The following is a 15685-nucleotide window of genomic DNA, read 5'->3' on the forward strand; positions in this document are numbered from 1 at the left end:
CTCAGTCCAGAAACGAGACCGCCCCCGGGGGACCGCACTCACCCACAGCTTGCTCTCGTAGTAGAAAGCGTCCAGCAGCTTCACGATGTTGGGATGGTCGCACGAGGCCAGGATTTCGATCTCCACCATGTAGTCCTCCAGCTCCTCCTCGGTCTTGGTGTCGATCACCTTCGCCGCCGCCAGGATCCCCGTCTCTTTGTTCTGAGCCTGGAACAGCACACAGCAAGATTAGCGCCACAGAGCTATCACTGGAATCCATGCGAAACAAAACACATTTTATAGCGCACTGCGTGTACAAAATGGCGTCACCCGTACTAGGTTTCACTTACAATTCATATCAATGACCTAAGGTTGGAATCTCAAGCAATCTGCCCAGTGGTGAGTACAAGTTGTCTGAAGTACAGTAGACATATACAGGGCTGTAGCAGTTGTCAAAGATCTGTGCTGACATCAACCCCTAGATGGAGAGCAGGCTGAGATTAGCGTCAGGGTTGATCAATTTCACTTCCTGTCTAATGAGGCTTTCGGCAAATACAAACATTTCACTTAAAACATATTTTTTGTGATTAAAAAAAGAAAGTTGGCGTGCTGTCCTTATATATCCACAGAATGGAACACATTTCTCTATAAGGCCATCATGAACGAACTTGGTACTTATTCATGCTTATTTAGACTCCCGAAACTATCAGTAGTTTCAACCTTCAGCCACAGCGACGAATCATGCGTGCCGTCCTTCAAACCACACTGTTTTTGGTGAAAAAGCTTTGCACCCTCGTCCTGGTGTGAGCTACAACATCCCGTTAAATTTTAAGACTATTTTATAAGTATGGGAGTTTACACAAACAGGATTAAGCGCTACTTGGTCGCTGAATGCTCATGTGGTGCTGACTGAAGTACTGAGCACTTGTAAATTCACAATCTGATGCACGCGACTCTGTTTTACGTGACATTAAAGTTTTAAGCGTTTTTATGGGAAACTTTCTGTGCTGCCGTCTTGACCAGGACTCCCGTATAAAATAGGTTCTGAATCTCAACGGGAATTACTCCAGGTAAAATAAAGGTACACAAATAAATAAGTAAATAAATATCTGCCCTCAGGTGTGTTTTATTGGGGCGGACAGACAAATTGCAATACGTTTGATTCACTACAAGAATTAAGACACAATAATTAGGCCTACATAGCATTATAATGAACCACATGGTGCAAATGTTAATTGCATCATGGTACAGGCATGACAATGCATTCTCCAGGGAGTAAATTACTATCTGTACTGCTCAACCTTCTGTATTTAAACGATACAAATGCTACATTAGCAAGGGAAAGTGATACTCCCTGTACAGCTGTACTCTTAAAATGAAGAATGCGCTCCTCCACCGCAACACAGCGATTCGGAATTCATGTTTAGTGTTTTTTTTCATGCCTGTATGGAAAAGAAAAAACCCCCCAAAAAGCTGAGTCTGCTCTCCTGACCACCAGCACGCTCAGGGAAGAATAAACAAGGGGAACTCCGACGGGATTTAACAGAGTAACCCTGAAGGGCGGTAAACCAGCGCGCTGCTAAGTGCTCGCAGGAGTCCACTAGCGGACTGGCTTCTGAAGTAAGCGCTAACATCGCCGCGCTCCTGCACGCTAACACACTCACGCCATTCCCTGTGTGTGTGTGGGGGGGGGGGGGGAAACTGCGTCTTCCTGAGTGAAGGCCGAAGGGGGGAGGGTTTTCCCCGACGCGCCGCTGAACAGGAAGCCGCTCACGGTCCGGCTGCCCCCTCACCCCACGTGTCACTTCCTGAGCAGGCCGGGGCTGGGGCACGGGCAGGGGAGTTGGGGTGGGGGGGCTGGGGGGTGCTATTTTTGGCGGAGAGCTCACGCAGGCCAGACGCTGAAGGGCACGCCCGGTCCGTTGGTTCCCTCCCTGTGCGTCAGGCTTTATATTTACACTGGGTTACGTCACACTCTGTGTGCCCCGCCAGGGCCGCCACAGCTGCCGCCTGGTGCCAGGGTCCGGCCTACAGCTGCCACCTGAAACTCACACGCTCAGGCCAAACCCTACCCCTACTCTGTGCCCGTCCGGCTCATCAGGATAAACCCTACCCCTACCCCACACCCATCCTGTTCATCAGGATAAACCCTACCCCTACCCCACACCCATCCTGCTCATCAGGATAACCCCTACCCCTACCCCACACCCGTCCTGCTCATCAGGATAACTCCTACCCCGTGCCCATCCTGCTCAACCGCAGCTGCTGCCCAACACAAGCCATTTCCAAACTCCAGTTAAAAAAAGAGGGCAAACAATGACTGAAGAACCATTTTCTTAAATTAGACAAGACGCACTGTTTTGATAGTTGAGCCTTCTTCCAGGTGTGTTACTAAACCTATACCCGCCCCATTCTGAAATCACCCGTCCCATTCTCTAACCGGACCGCCCCAGCCCTGCATTCACAGCGGGTGCAATGGGTGAGCACTCAGGTTAAAGCTGAGAGGCAGCTGGTGTGACAGCTCGGGGGCCTGGGCGCTGGGCGTGCCTGCAGGCCAGTGGCAGCAAGGGGGGGCGGGGGCCCTCCACGCTCTGCCTGCTTTCCGACGGCCCGTCGCCCGCACCGCCAGAGACCGCACCGCACCCGCACTGCAGGACTCCAGCGGCAGGTTCAGCTCCACTGAAACCGCCAGCTCAGCAGAGAGAGCAGGGTGTGTGTGTCTGGAGCAACGCAGCTCATTTCGCATGGAAATAACAGGGGAAATAACAGTCAGAATGGAAATGTAGGCCGACAATACCCAAATTTCACATAGCTGGGAAGTTAAAATTGCTTCCAATTGGATTTAAAAAATAAATGAATACGTAGACACTTGCACACCTGAGTGAATCTGGTTAAGATTAGAGCATGATTAAAGGGGACCAATAACACTCTTCTCTTTCATTTAAATTAAATGGATTCAAATGTCTGCATCTTCAAATTAAAATGAGGCCAGTAAACCAGATGCAACCACACTTTGTCTGAGGAGTACCACACATGAAGAAATAATGCAGGAATACATTTTTGTAAACATTTATTTAACCAGCGAGATTAAACAATCTCCACTACAAGAAAGGCCTGGTCCAAGATGGTGGAAGGTAACACACGGTGGGGAATTGCTCTTGCAGACGTGAAGCAATCTGCACGTCCGTGAGAAGGGCCAATGATCGCTGATCTGTGAGGGAGGCCCAACGCGGACGCTGTCGTTTACGCTCTCAGTGTTCCAAACAGGGCTTTCACAGTCAAGCGCTCACAGAGAGCGCTGTTAGCAACAAGCTAACATTAGAGAAGGTCAGTGAGCACCAAGCAAACCTTAGAGAAGGTTTGTTAGCGCCAAGCTAACATCAGAGAGGTCAGTTAGCACCAAGCAAACGTTGGAGAAGCTACGTCTACGACACCGTCATGGCACCCCACCCCCAAACTTCGTCACTGCGCTATTCCATCGCGGAGGGGGGGTCTGACCAACGGCTGGACCTATTCAAACTGTCATTATCGTCCGGGAAACACTTTGGGATGCATTAAATCCATTTGTGTCCTTAACACTGATGTACACACAAATGCACTTGTTTTGTTTCTTCAGAAAAATGGTTTGGAAAGTTCAGCCATGACAAAAATAAAGTTGTTTTTAACTCATTAAATGTGTTTATGCAGAAAAAAACAAACTTTTGCATTATATAAGTCAAAGGAAGATTGAATCCAGATGACCCTCTCTGTACAGCCGTTTAACTACAGTTTACAAACTCCTTTGCCAACTATTATGAAATAATTCCAGGCCTCCAAGAGAGAACAGATAAATTCAAGATATTTGAGATCAGAGTCAGCAGTTGGATCAAGTTATTAATTCAATTACCGAGCAGTCGACCAGCTTCAAACAAACAGCAACATGTTTCATGAAAAACACTTCTTAAAAAAACAGAATTAAACAGACGCTCACCATTCCGTCCCAAATAACAAGGCTGCTACTTCTCCTACAACCAAGATGTCTTCCAGAGTGTTTACGACATTATTTCGGTCATTCTGGACACCAGAGAACATGAAGTCAGCTAGCCATTACTTTATACACAATAAAAACCTAACGCAACAAAAAGCAACAAACAAAAACGGAAAAAAGTCGATTCAGAAAAATGTACCAAATGTACCAAGCCAGAAGTTAAATGCTAATGCTAAACCATAATGCGTATCAGTCCTAATCCCGGAGCAGATTAAGGTCAGCTTTAGTCAAGAGTCATTATTAACAAATAGCCTAAAAATATTAATACATTTAAATGTAGGCCTAGTCCTATCCGTCAGATTTACAACAAAATTTTGTAGAAGGTTGTATGTTCGAACTGATAAAGGAACAAGTCTTTGTGGTTATAAATGGAAATGATAAATTAATAAATTATGTGATAATGTTCATGACAGAAGAAGAAGAGGCTGATTTTGCAGAATGTGACAGAGCAATGATTAGAGAGACAGCAGAGACAGAAGTGGGACATCCTCAAACAGAATTCACTACAGAATTCAGCACATTGTTCTCCAAAGAGTTACGTGCGCTCAAGGAGATGGCATCTATAGCTGTGAATCAATGCTCAGCCTATTTAAGATCAGCTGTGTGGATTAATCGGGAACCGATTTTTTTCTAAAGGATCCAAATTTAGATGTAAACGTCCTACAACTATGTAAAGTGTTGTAGGACGGCTCAATCCGACCTGTCTGCCTACCAGTCTCTACTAGCTACATTTTCTACCGCTGTAACCTCTGCCAAAATTAATTATTATCAAACAAAAATCCATAAATCTGCCTCTAACCCTCATCAGCTGTTCTCCATTTTCTCCTCTCTCCTCAGCACTCCTTCCCCACCTCAGTCCTCCCTCGCTGCAGATGACTTTGCAGTTTTCTTCGATGAGAAAATTGCAGACATCCGCAGCTCCTTCACGTCCACCACTACCCTTCCCCACTCCCCCAGCTCTGTTCCCTCCCCTTGTTTCTCCACTTTCTCTCCCCTCACTGACTCTGATGTTTCCCAGCTCCTACTCTCCCACCGCCCTACCACCTGTGCTCTTGACCCCATCCCTTCCTCTCTCCTCCAGACCATCACACCTGACATCCTCCCATATGTCACCTCCCTCGTGAACTCCTCCTTGTCTTCTGGACGTTTCCCCTCCTCTTTCAAGCTGGCCCACGTCACCCCACTGCTGAAAAAGCCCACTCTGGACCCCTCTGTCATCCAGAACTACCGTCCTGTCTCCCTTCTCCCTTTCCTATCCAAACAATTGAACGAGCTGCTTCTAATCAACTCTCCTCTTTTCTCTCCCTGAACAACCTCCTAGACCCCTACCAGTCTGGCTTCAGACCTGGCCACTCGACAGAGACCGCACTCCTCTCGGTCAATGAGTCGTTTCACGCCGCACAAGCAGCCTCCCATTCATCTGTCCTGATCCTCCTAGACCTTTCTGCCGCCTTTGACACCGTCAACCATCCCATCCTCCTGTCCTCCCTGGCAGCTATGGGGATCTGTGGCACAGCACTTGACTGGATTGAGTCCTACCTCTCCGGTCGTCCTTCCAAGTCGCCTGGGCTGGTGCAGTATCAGCACCTCGCCCCTTGCCACAGGAGTTCCCAGGGCTCTGTCCTTGGTCCCTCCTATTCTCCTGTACACCCAATCTCTTGGTCCTGTAATCTCTGCCCATGGGTTGTCCTATCATTGTTATGCCGATGACACCCAACTCTTTCTCTCCTTCCCGCCCTCTGACACTCAGGTCTCTGCTCGCATCTCTGCCTGCCTGAGGGACATCCAGAGCTGGATGGATAACCACCATCTTAAGCTGAACCCAGGCAAGACGGAGATGATCTTCATCCCTGCTCCATCCTCTAACCTTGACTTTTCTATTTCCCTGGGGGACACGGTGGTGTCATCATCACCCACCGCAAAAAACCTTGGAGTGGTGATGGACAACAGACTGTCCCTCTCCCAGAACATCACGGCGGTGAGTCGAACGTGCAGGTTCTTCCTGTACAACATCCGGAGAATCCGCCCCTTCCTCACCACCTACGCAACCCAGCTCCTGGTTCAAGCGATGGTCCTGTCCCGCTTGGACTACTGCAACTCGCTACTGGCTGGTCTGCCAGCATCCGCCATCAGACCCCTGCAGCTCATCCAGAATGCTGCAGCGCGTCTGGTCTACAACCTCCCCAGACATTCCCATGTCACCCCCTGCTCACTGACCTCCACTGGCTGCCTGTTATGGCTCGCATCAAATTTAAGTCCTTGGTGCTTGCATACCAGGCAGCTAAGGGGTCAGCACCAGGTACATTCAGAGGATCATCAGACCCTACACACCAGCCAGACCTCTCCGTTCTGCCACCTCTGGACGCTTGGCACCTCCCCTCTTCGCGTCTGCACTTCCCGCTCCCGTCTGCTGTCTGTCCTGGCCCTCGCTGGTGGAATGACCTCCCCGTGATGGTCAGAACAGCAGAGAATCTCACCACTTTCAACGCAGACTGAAGACTCATCTCTTCAGGCTGCACCTCTCCCCACCCTCCCTAGCCTATAGTTCAGCTCATTGTACCTAGCTAGGATAATTTGATTATGTTAGTGTATCTGGTAGGATTGTTTTTGTATGATTAGGTGTGATTCCAGTGCTAGTTTGTACTTTGTACTTGGTAGGATTCTTGCTGCTGAACAAGCTTACTCTACAGGGTTGGAGTCCTGATCGATGTGGTCACTTCTGGCACTACGATCCTTACTTCACTCTAGTGTTTCTTTTGCGCCTCTACATCTTGAAACCTATGCACTTGTTGTACGTCGCTCTGGATAAGAGCGTCTGCTAAATGCCTATAATGTAATGTAATGTAATGTAAAGTCTCAGTGTCTGCATTTCTGGCTTGTGTGTAAATAAACTGTTTCATGTATTTTTGAGCTCTGCTAATTTATTTTAAAAAACCATCGGTTGTTCAAAGAATCTGCTGGCTTTGTGGCAGACCAGCAGGCAACAGGTTTAAAATGAGTGTGCTCAACCCCTCGCCAACACTCCAACACTTCTTTCTTATTCTCTTTCTTTTCTCAGAAAAGAAAAGAAAGAGAATAAGAGAGAGGCTGAGAGGGGAAAGGCTACATTAGGAGCTGAGGTGAGCTGAGCTGCACTAGTCACATTTCCACAGGGGAAGACACAAAGCAGGGGATGCAGTCAGATGAGTTCAGCTGTCCTCAGGATCATCTGCTCATACAAGCGTTAAAATTAGTGAAAAATAAAACTCTCATCAAGTAGGCCTACTTTATAAAGAAAACTAATACAAAGGCAAGTAGCGCTTTAGGTGAGTTTGAAATGGCAAGCAAACCTTTCTGCGGTTAGATTATATGAAATTTCCCTTTGAAAAGGACTAGGCTACTAACAGCTGTGTTTTCTCACTGCTACAGTATCGTTAAAATATGCTGTTTAGCTTGTAGATCCAGAAAGGCTTTTATCCATCCAGGGTGCCTTGGATCCTGACCCGTTTGGCATGTGTATTTTTCATAATTTTGACTGGCAAACTAAACCCTTTGTGATGCACTGATGATAAGTTCCTCTTTTTCCAGAGAGCTCCTTTTTGGCCGTCACCTTTGCCCATGTGGCGCTCCTTCTCTAACCTTTCACGCGGATTTGCTTATTTACAAAATTTACATTCTCTACAGTCAAAGAGACAACATTCAAGGGGAAAAAAACAAAAAAACAAATGTGCACATTTACACTGGACTTAACTGTTGTTATAACTATGAAAAAAGGCTACAAGCACAGTAGATTTTTTTGTGTCATTGCAAATTCTGCTATTAGTGAAACAGAATTTACACGGGACTTAACTTTTGTTAAGACTATGGGAAAAAGGCTACAAGCACAGTAGATTTTCAGTGTCACAGCAGATTGTGTCATTAGTGAAAGAAGAACAGCTCTGAACCTCCCCGGCTGGTCTCACATTCCAGAGCGGGGAGGAGAGGGCTGCAGGCGCTGCGGCGGGAGGCCCGCGGCTGACGCGACAGACGCGCCGCCAACCGCCGGCGGAAACCGCGACCGCCGCGGCGAGCACGTGAGCCGAGCCGCGCCCGCGTCGCGGGGCCCGCCCCCGGGAGCTCAGCGCGAGGGGAACGACAACAGAAAAATAAATACGCCAGAAATGCGCTTCCAGTGACGATAATCTCCATTTCCCTTTATTTAGGCGTTGCCCGGGGAGACTCACCCGCAGCCGTTTACGCTGTTGTGACCGCGTTCGGTTTACTCTCCGCTCTCGATCGGCGCGAGCATTGCGCAACGCTGTTACTACAGCAGATCACAACAGAAAGGCCACGGGCCCCACGCCTTGCCCACACCGGCAGCTTGCAGAAGCAAAGCTGCTTATACAGCATGATGAGGGGATCGCACAGTCAGTACTGTACAGACACAGTGTTCCCCATACAGGTCAGTAGGGCTGTACACAGACAGTGTTCCCCATACAGGTCAGTAAGGCTGTACACACACAGTGTTCCCCATACAGGTCAGTAGGGCTGTACACAGACAGTGTGCCCCATACAGGTCAGTAGGGCTGTACACAGACAGTGTTCCCCATACAGGTCAGTAAGGCTGTACACAGACAGTGTGCCCCATACAGGTCAGTAGGGCTGTACATAGACAGTGTTCCACCTACAGGTCAGTAGGTCTGTACAGAGACAGTGTGCCCCATACAGGTCAGTAGGTCTGTACATAGACAGTGTTCCCCATACAGGTCAGTAGGGCTGTACACAGACAGTGTTCCCCATACAGGTCAGTAGGGCTGTACACAGACAGTGTTCCCCATACAGGTCAGTAGGTCTGTACACAGACAGTGTTCCCCATACAGGTCAGTAGGGCTGTACACAGACAGTGTTCCCCATACAGGTCAGTAGGGCTGTACACAGACAGTGTTCCCCATACAGGTCAGTAGGGCTGTACATAGACAGTGTTCCCCATACAGGCCAGGGAAACTGTACACAGACAGTGTTCCCCATACAGGTCAGTAGGGCTGTACACAGACAGTGTTCCCCATACAGGTCAGTAGGGCTGTACACAGACAGTGTTCCCCATACAGGTCAGTAGGGCTGTACACAGACAGTGTTCCCCATACAGGTCAGTAAGGCTGTACACAGACAGTGTGCCCCATACAGGTCAGGGAAGCTGTACATAGACAGTGTTCCCCATACAGGTCAGTAGGGCTGTGCATAGACAGTGTTCCCCATACAGGTCAGTAGGGCTGTACACAGACAGTGTTCCCCATACAGGTCAGTAGGACTGTACACAGACAGTGTGCCCCATACAGGTCAGTAGGGCTGTACACAGACAGTGTTCCCCATACAGGTCAGGGAAGCTGTACATAGACAGCGTTCCCATACAGGTCAGTAAGGCTGTACACAGACAGTGTTCCCCATACATTTTGACTTTATTTGGGCAATTCCCCCAAATGTTGTTGCCACAGAAAACACCAATCCACCCCCCCCCCAAACACCCAACACGTCCACACCACCACTCAATAATAAAAATGTTCTAGGGGAAACACTTAGAGACTGTTACTGGAATCGTAAGGTCACTCTTAATGCAGCGCTTTTCCACCCAGTCCAGACGGTGGCGAATCGGAAGAGGGCGCGATTACCACACGGTTAGAGGTTCCGAACGGGAGGAAGCGTTAAGGACGGCCCCTTCACAGCATCCTCGGTCCCGATTCACTCGACCGCCATCGCCGCCCGTCTTATCAGGAAACCGGGGCCTGATACCGCATGACGAAACATCCTGAAAGGGCGCGCTGTTTTGCCCCCACTGTTTACGGTTGTCATGGTACCGGACCAGTCACCACCACACGGTTTATTTTCATGGGTCTTCCCGGTCACCTGTACGAATAAACTGAAACTGCTAATCGCACGGGTCTCTGCGTTAATGCAACCACTGCATGGCCAAACGCATGATAACACTGCATCAACATCGGCTGAGAATAGCTTAAAAATAACTTCTGTCACTGACCTAATGCTATGATTATGGTTGATATGATGATGGAGCAATCAGGAACCAGAGTTCACCCTTTTGATGTAAATTAAGCGATAAAGCCATGCTCAAAAAGCAGCTAAAATCATAGCCGTCTGAATCCCTTTTATTATTTGAATGTATTGTCATGAGAAACCCTGGACTGGGATTCCACAGCTCTCTGTTTAACAATAAAGTAAACTTTATTAAAATAATAAAGTAAGCAATTTGGAATACGTTGTAACACAAGTAAAAAGTTACAGGGCCTTACGGTGCTCCCATTTTAGGAACATTTGCACCTGAAAACTGATGTGCGCTAACTGGAAAAATAATTTAGAAGCACGTGTACTAACTGCGCTCCTACATTTTTCACCTAACGAACACGTGCTTCTGGGGAAATGTTAGCGTAGAGTCCTGTGCAACACTACTTCTTCCACTTCCTCCTCCCATGAACGGAAGCCTGGTTGCAGAACGCATTTGTGCTGTAATGTAAAAAAATGTAGGCATCAGCATCGGCACTGCGAAACACGGGCTGACAAATATCGCTTATCGTCACTGGCCCCGGAATGTCCACGCTGCGAATCTCGAATCCAAACCATGTGAAAAATACAAATCAAGAGCATACCGCTCTGATAGAGATAAATGAACAGGGAAGTTATCTGGAACAAAGCTACCAATAAGCCTTTTTTAACGTAGTGACGAACAGCAGTCACGTCAACTCTTCTAGTACAGAGATGTGAAATTTCAGGAAACCGCAAGGCCGCATGGCAGTAAATTTAAACGACTCAGTTTTGAGTGCAAGCTGAAAACCGCAGGACAATCATAGCAGGACTAATTCCCCTCTGGTTCCTGTCAGTACCTGTGTGGACTACCAGGAAGGGAGTCGGCGTGTCACAATCGCGCACAGACACCCACACACCTTTTCGTTACCGCTCAGACCCAGAGGAGAAAGTGCCTGCTCAGCGCTCAGAGGCCCGGGGTTAACATTAAGGCCGCGTGAAGTCACGCACCCCCGCTAACACGCTCACATGACCCGGCCTGATTCGCTCCCCCCCCCCCCCACGGGGCGACCCGCGTCATCTGACCCCACAACCGCGGAGCCAAAAACAGCGCGAGTGCTCGCTTGTTCTCTGTCCTGCGTCACAGTCTTTCATTAAACTGTGGGTATATTACCGCATCTGACTAATCCAGGAGACAGTACAGAAGGGTCACATGATTACCGTGTGCTGCTGCCCTGCTGGTGATGGAACCTCACAGAACTGGCAAGCAGCCTCATCCCAGCCAATCAGAAGTCATTTTCTTTGACTCACATTCATCTATGGCCTAAAAACAGGAAGAGGATTCATTTATCACCTACCAAGCTTGAGAGAGTCCCAGATGTCAAGATCGCAGATTTGTCAACCTCTATTCACACTTTTCACAAAGAATGTTCTTTTGCATTATGAATACAAGCACAGCAGACAACATTTCTCAGTGCTAGCTTATGAAATTAACTGAGCTGGTCGCTTTGGTAAGGCTTCTAAAAAAACGATTCTGAAAACAGACACTGTAATTATGAAAACTATTCACAATATCAGGGAATAGTACAGAAATAAAGGATCTAGAACCCTGGGCCCAGAACTGCTGGTTTTCCATTCTCCCTTTACCTGGGAGTCAGGTGTGAACACAGTCTGGCCAATCAGTAGCGCTAATTGTTCAGTTAATTACCTGAGAGAAAATAAAACTAGTATCGGCCTTAGATTTCTGGGCCAGATTTGAGTATCCATGTTCTGGAATATAAGCATTTATGAAACTAATGAGTACATTAGCAGATTCACTGATAAAAGGCGAAAGACCCACTATTATATTATTACATAAAGATTTATAAGCTATTATTATATAATGCATACATTTTTATTAGGCCAATTCATTGGTGTGCCTAATGTGTTCTTACCACAAGCAACTTCTACACAGCTCATATTTACATATTATTTAATTATACAGCTGAATACTAAAGCAGCTATTCAGGTTAAGTGCCTTGCTGAAATGTATGAAAATACAGGCGAATCTGCAGTCATTTGAAGCCTTCAGGAAGAAAATACTTTTGTTCCAACACTGTTACAGAGCTGTAACCCCAGTCTCATTTCCTGTTCACCCTGTCAGGCACCAAATGAAAATTCGCTGCCACATTTATCCAACTGAACCGCCAACAAGTTGCACGAGAAATTAGAGGGGGAAAACCAGTCTACTAGAAGCAGCATTCAGATGAAACTAATGCTCATCAGCCAAAAGAATCTGAGGACTCCAACAGCCTCACAGCACATTAGCATGACCGTAATAACGCTATATAAACCACTAATTTACAGTGTGAAAAAAGGCAAGTTTACAGCATCAAAATGGTGTCATACAGAACAATTACCAGGCAGTATAAATCATGAACCATAAAGGATGCAAAACAAACAGACTGATTGTGGGAGATTATAGTTAATTTAAGGGCACCACTCCTACCCAGTGGTGAATGCTCACCTGTAGCTTAACCTGTCCAGCTGCATAGCTCCGCCCACCCTCCTGCTGCATAGCTCCGCCAACATTCCTGCCACATAGCTCCGCCCATGCTCCTGACACATAGCTCCGCCCACCCGCCGCCCACATGTTAGCTCAGGTAATTCTACTCGCTCACTGCCACTGCTCATCCACAGATGTAGAGAAGCACATTCCATGTTACCCTGTAGCTAAAAGGCACTTCAAAGCCCCCATCACGCTCACATGATGCTATGTGTCAGGAGCAGACCTTACAAAACTGGGTTAAAATAATCAAGGCAAGCTTCACGAGCACTTCATTAGGGCAGTCTGCCCCTTCGTCTGGCTGTCACAACCACCACCCCCCCACCCCACCACCAACTCTGATACCTGAACCCTCCAATAACTGACTGCACTTTTGAAGGGGGCTCAACCTAGTTGCTGAGTTGAGATTACATAGGGAACACACGAGTCAGTCACACTTAACTCCAAGCTCAGACAGCATGGGGTCCTCCCACTCCACTGCAGGCCTGTTACAGTAGAAACCAGATGAAAGGTAAGAAAGGTAAAGCCTACCCCTGTTGGTACTGCTAGCACATGCTCCTGCTCCTGTTGACAGTGCAAAGGAGTCACCAGGTTCCTGTGCCAAGTGGGCTATAGAAATCCTACATAACTGGGTTTGGCACTTGTGCCCCCAACGATTCCCCTTTCATTCACTAAATACCTATTCTGCCATGCTGGTCTTGAACCAATAACGTATCACTGAACATTAGGCGAATATCCAAGACCCAGTTATTAAAAAATAGTTCCACCAATTGGAATAAATTCTTTTGCATGTCTCACGATCATGGCAACCACATGTATGATTCCATTTGAAGACTCCAGATCAGACAAATGACTGTCCATCCCAAACACATTTCTCAAAACTTCTGGTAACTCTTCCCAGTATTTGTCAACTTCCATCAGAAACAAATACATTAACCACAGGGTTTTCTGTTTACATGCCTCCATAGTTGAGTGTGTGCTCCAGAGAAGGCAAGCAATGTTGTATCCATCACAGGTTCAATAAAATGATGCTGCTGCTGCAAGGGCAATTTTTACTCAGTCACTTATTTCACTGACAACCACCGCTTATAGCTGTCTTTCTTACCCAAAGTATCGGTTAGCTAACGAACTCCATTTAACTCAATTCTCTTTAGAAATTGTTTTAACTTCGGAAAACGCACAAAGGTCCCACACGTGGGCCTATTTTGCAAGCTTGATTACTTAGGGATTGTCCGTCTAACCGTTTCAATATATGGGAAGGGCACTCGCTATAAAGTGAATCCCCCCCTTGTTTTAATAGTTTTCCTGTGTTTTGTCTGCTACTTATTTAAACACATTATTGCTTACTTGCTATGATTTTATTAATTCTGCCCAAATAGTACTATTAACATGTCGCCATGCCCGTTTTCAGAATGACTGATCTCTAGGCGTTCTCTCGGTCGCATTCCTCATCCAGTAAACCGAATTATTAATACGTGTGGGAACCATAAACCCTGTAGAACTAACTGTCATTGTCTCATTAAAAAAACACCAGAGAAAGCAGAATGTGTGATATTTTAGCGTTTAGTGGACAAGCCATTTTCTATCAGGACATTTCTCAAAAGGTCAGATTTATTTCCCTCTAAATGTATGGTGGGGCGTGTTTGCAATACCTCGCATATGGACACATCGCAATTTAGGGATAGAGTACCCATGTCTTACAGATTTACTGGATGATGGGACCGGAGGACAAAAGGCACGGAGAAATGCTCCTCCACAGTGTGGAGAAATCTACGATTAGACCAAAACAAGGGGGGAACGACTCGCGGGCTAAAGTAAAGGAAGGAAATGGATTTCATCATGCTAAAATGTAGCTACGATGATTGCCTAAACAAGATGAGATCAGTTTCCATTAAACATTAAGAGGCCCCAATGTTCTATCAGCTCTAGACAATTAACACTAGCTACTGTCAGTGAAAGAGTGACTTGTTTACCTTGTACACTTTTCCAAAGGCTCCATCTCCCAATTCACCGATAATCTCCCAGACGTCCTCTGGATTCAGATCTCTGTGAACGTGTTCATATTGTTTTTTCTTCTTTTCGCTCCCCAATTTGAAGATTTTGCGAAAATTAAAAAACGACATTGTCAAATACACGTATCTGTCACTAGCTAGTAAGGAAGAACTGTGTGGTTTCTTAACAGAGACCAATTTTTTAATTTAGTGGCAAGAGTTAGCAAGCAAGTGGGGAGCAAACAGCTAGCAAGCAACTGGTTTTAATAGCCAACTCTAGCTAACATTAAACAGATAATTAGCTATCGTAGCGATACAGCTAGCTAGTTAGCTACTAAACCAAGCAAATTGTGGCTAGCTGGCTACACCTAATATAACGTTATCTGTTGCACGTAGCCTGGCAATCACAAGGAATAAGTCCACATCTTTACTTGTATGGCCAAATATAGCAAGCTAATCACATAGACAATACACACAAACTAAATGCTAGCCTAAAGCAGCTAGCAGGCTATCTTAACGTGGGAGTCCAGGAGTGTGTATCGCGATTATATTGAGCTGCATTTCTGTAAAATCCGGGCGGTAAAATGTTTCGATGGAAGCAAAATAGGAAATGAACCCCAACTGCCATTCAACTCCGCGCATAATCGACCATGTGACCAGAGGATGAAGAAAATGTTTAACTTAATATCTTTGTGTATTATATGTCCACTGACTGTAAAAGCAAAGTAGGCTTAAGCGCCAGTAAAACTCTCCAGAAACACATCGGCCCAACCGATCAAGCTAACGTTGAGACAGCGTAGAGGCACTCCTTCCTTTTCTCTTCATAGAAACAGAAAAGGCGACGACCAAATTAATTTTCACATAGCCTTGGATTCCATCAAGCAGTAGTCCATTTTCTAACTAAATGTGACATTAGAAATATCCCTCGTGCTTCAGACGACTGAATGTCTATTCCGATCAGTCGCAGTAATAACTTCAGCAAGCAGAGTCAGGATAGCGGTGTTCTCAAAGACGCAGTCGCAGTTTGGTGTTCAGTACTGGAACTACAACGTGGGGGCGTCATACGCACACAGATAAATAAATAAATAAATAGGCCAGCGAAAATCGTTTCCGTACTCATTTATATTTTACAATAGCCTGTAGAGATCTCACACA

General features: G+C 46.6%; 1 protein-coding gene across 3 annotated transcripts in view; it reads right to left on the reverse strand.

Moving 5' to 3' along the window:
* Nucleotides 1-15566, reverse strand: part of slka (STE20-like kinase a) — a 54812-nt gene extending 39246 nt beyond the window's left edge. For 2 of the 3 annotated variants that reach the window (XM_064317161.1, XM_064317160.1), the window contains exons 1-2: nt 14513-15566; nt 43-207 (exon numbers count right to left, since the gene is read on the reverse strand). In XM_064317161.1, the coding sequence (XP_064173231.1) occupies nt 43-207; nt 14513-14662 (315 nt within the window). In that variant the 5' untranslated portion in view covers nt 14663-15566. The remainder of the gene's footprint in view (nt 1-42; nt 208-14512) is intronic. The other variant, XM_064317162.1, reaches the window with a different exon arrangement.
* Nucleotides 15567-15685: the final 119 nt, after the last annotated feature.

Source organism: Anguilla rostrata, chromosome 18 (assembly GCF_018555375.3).
Source record: "Anguilla rostrata isolate EN2019 chromosome 18, ASM1855537v3, whole genome shotgun sequence".
NCBI lineage: Eukaryota > Metazoa > Chordata > Actinopteri > Anguilliformes > Anguillidae > Anguilla > Anguilla rostrata.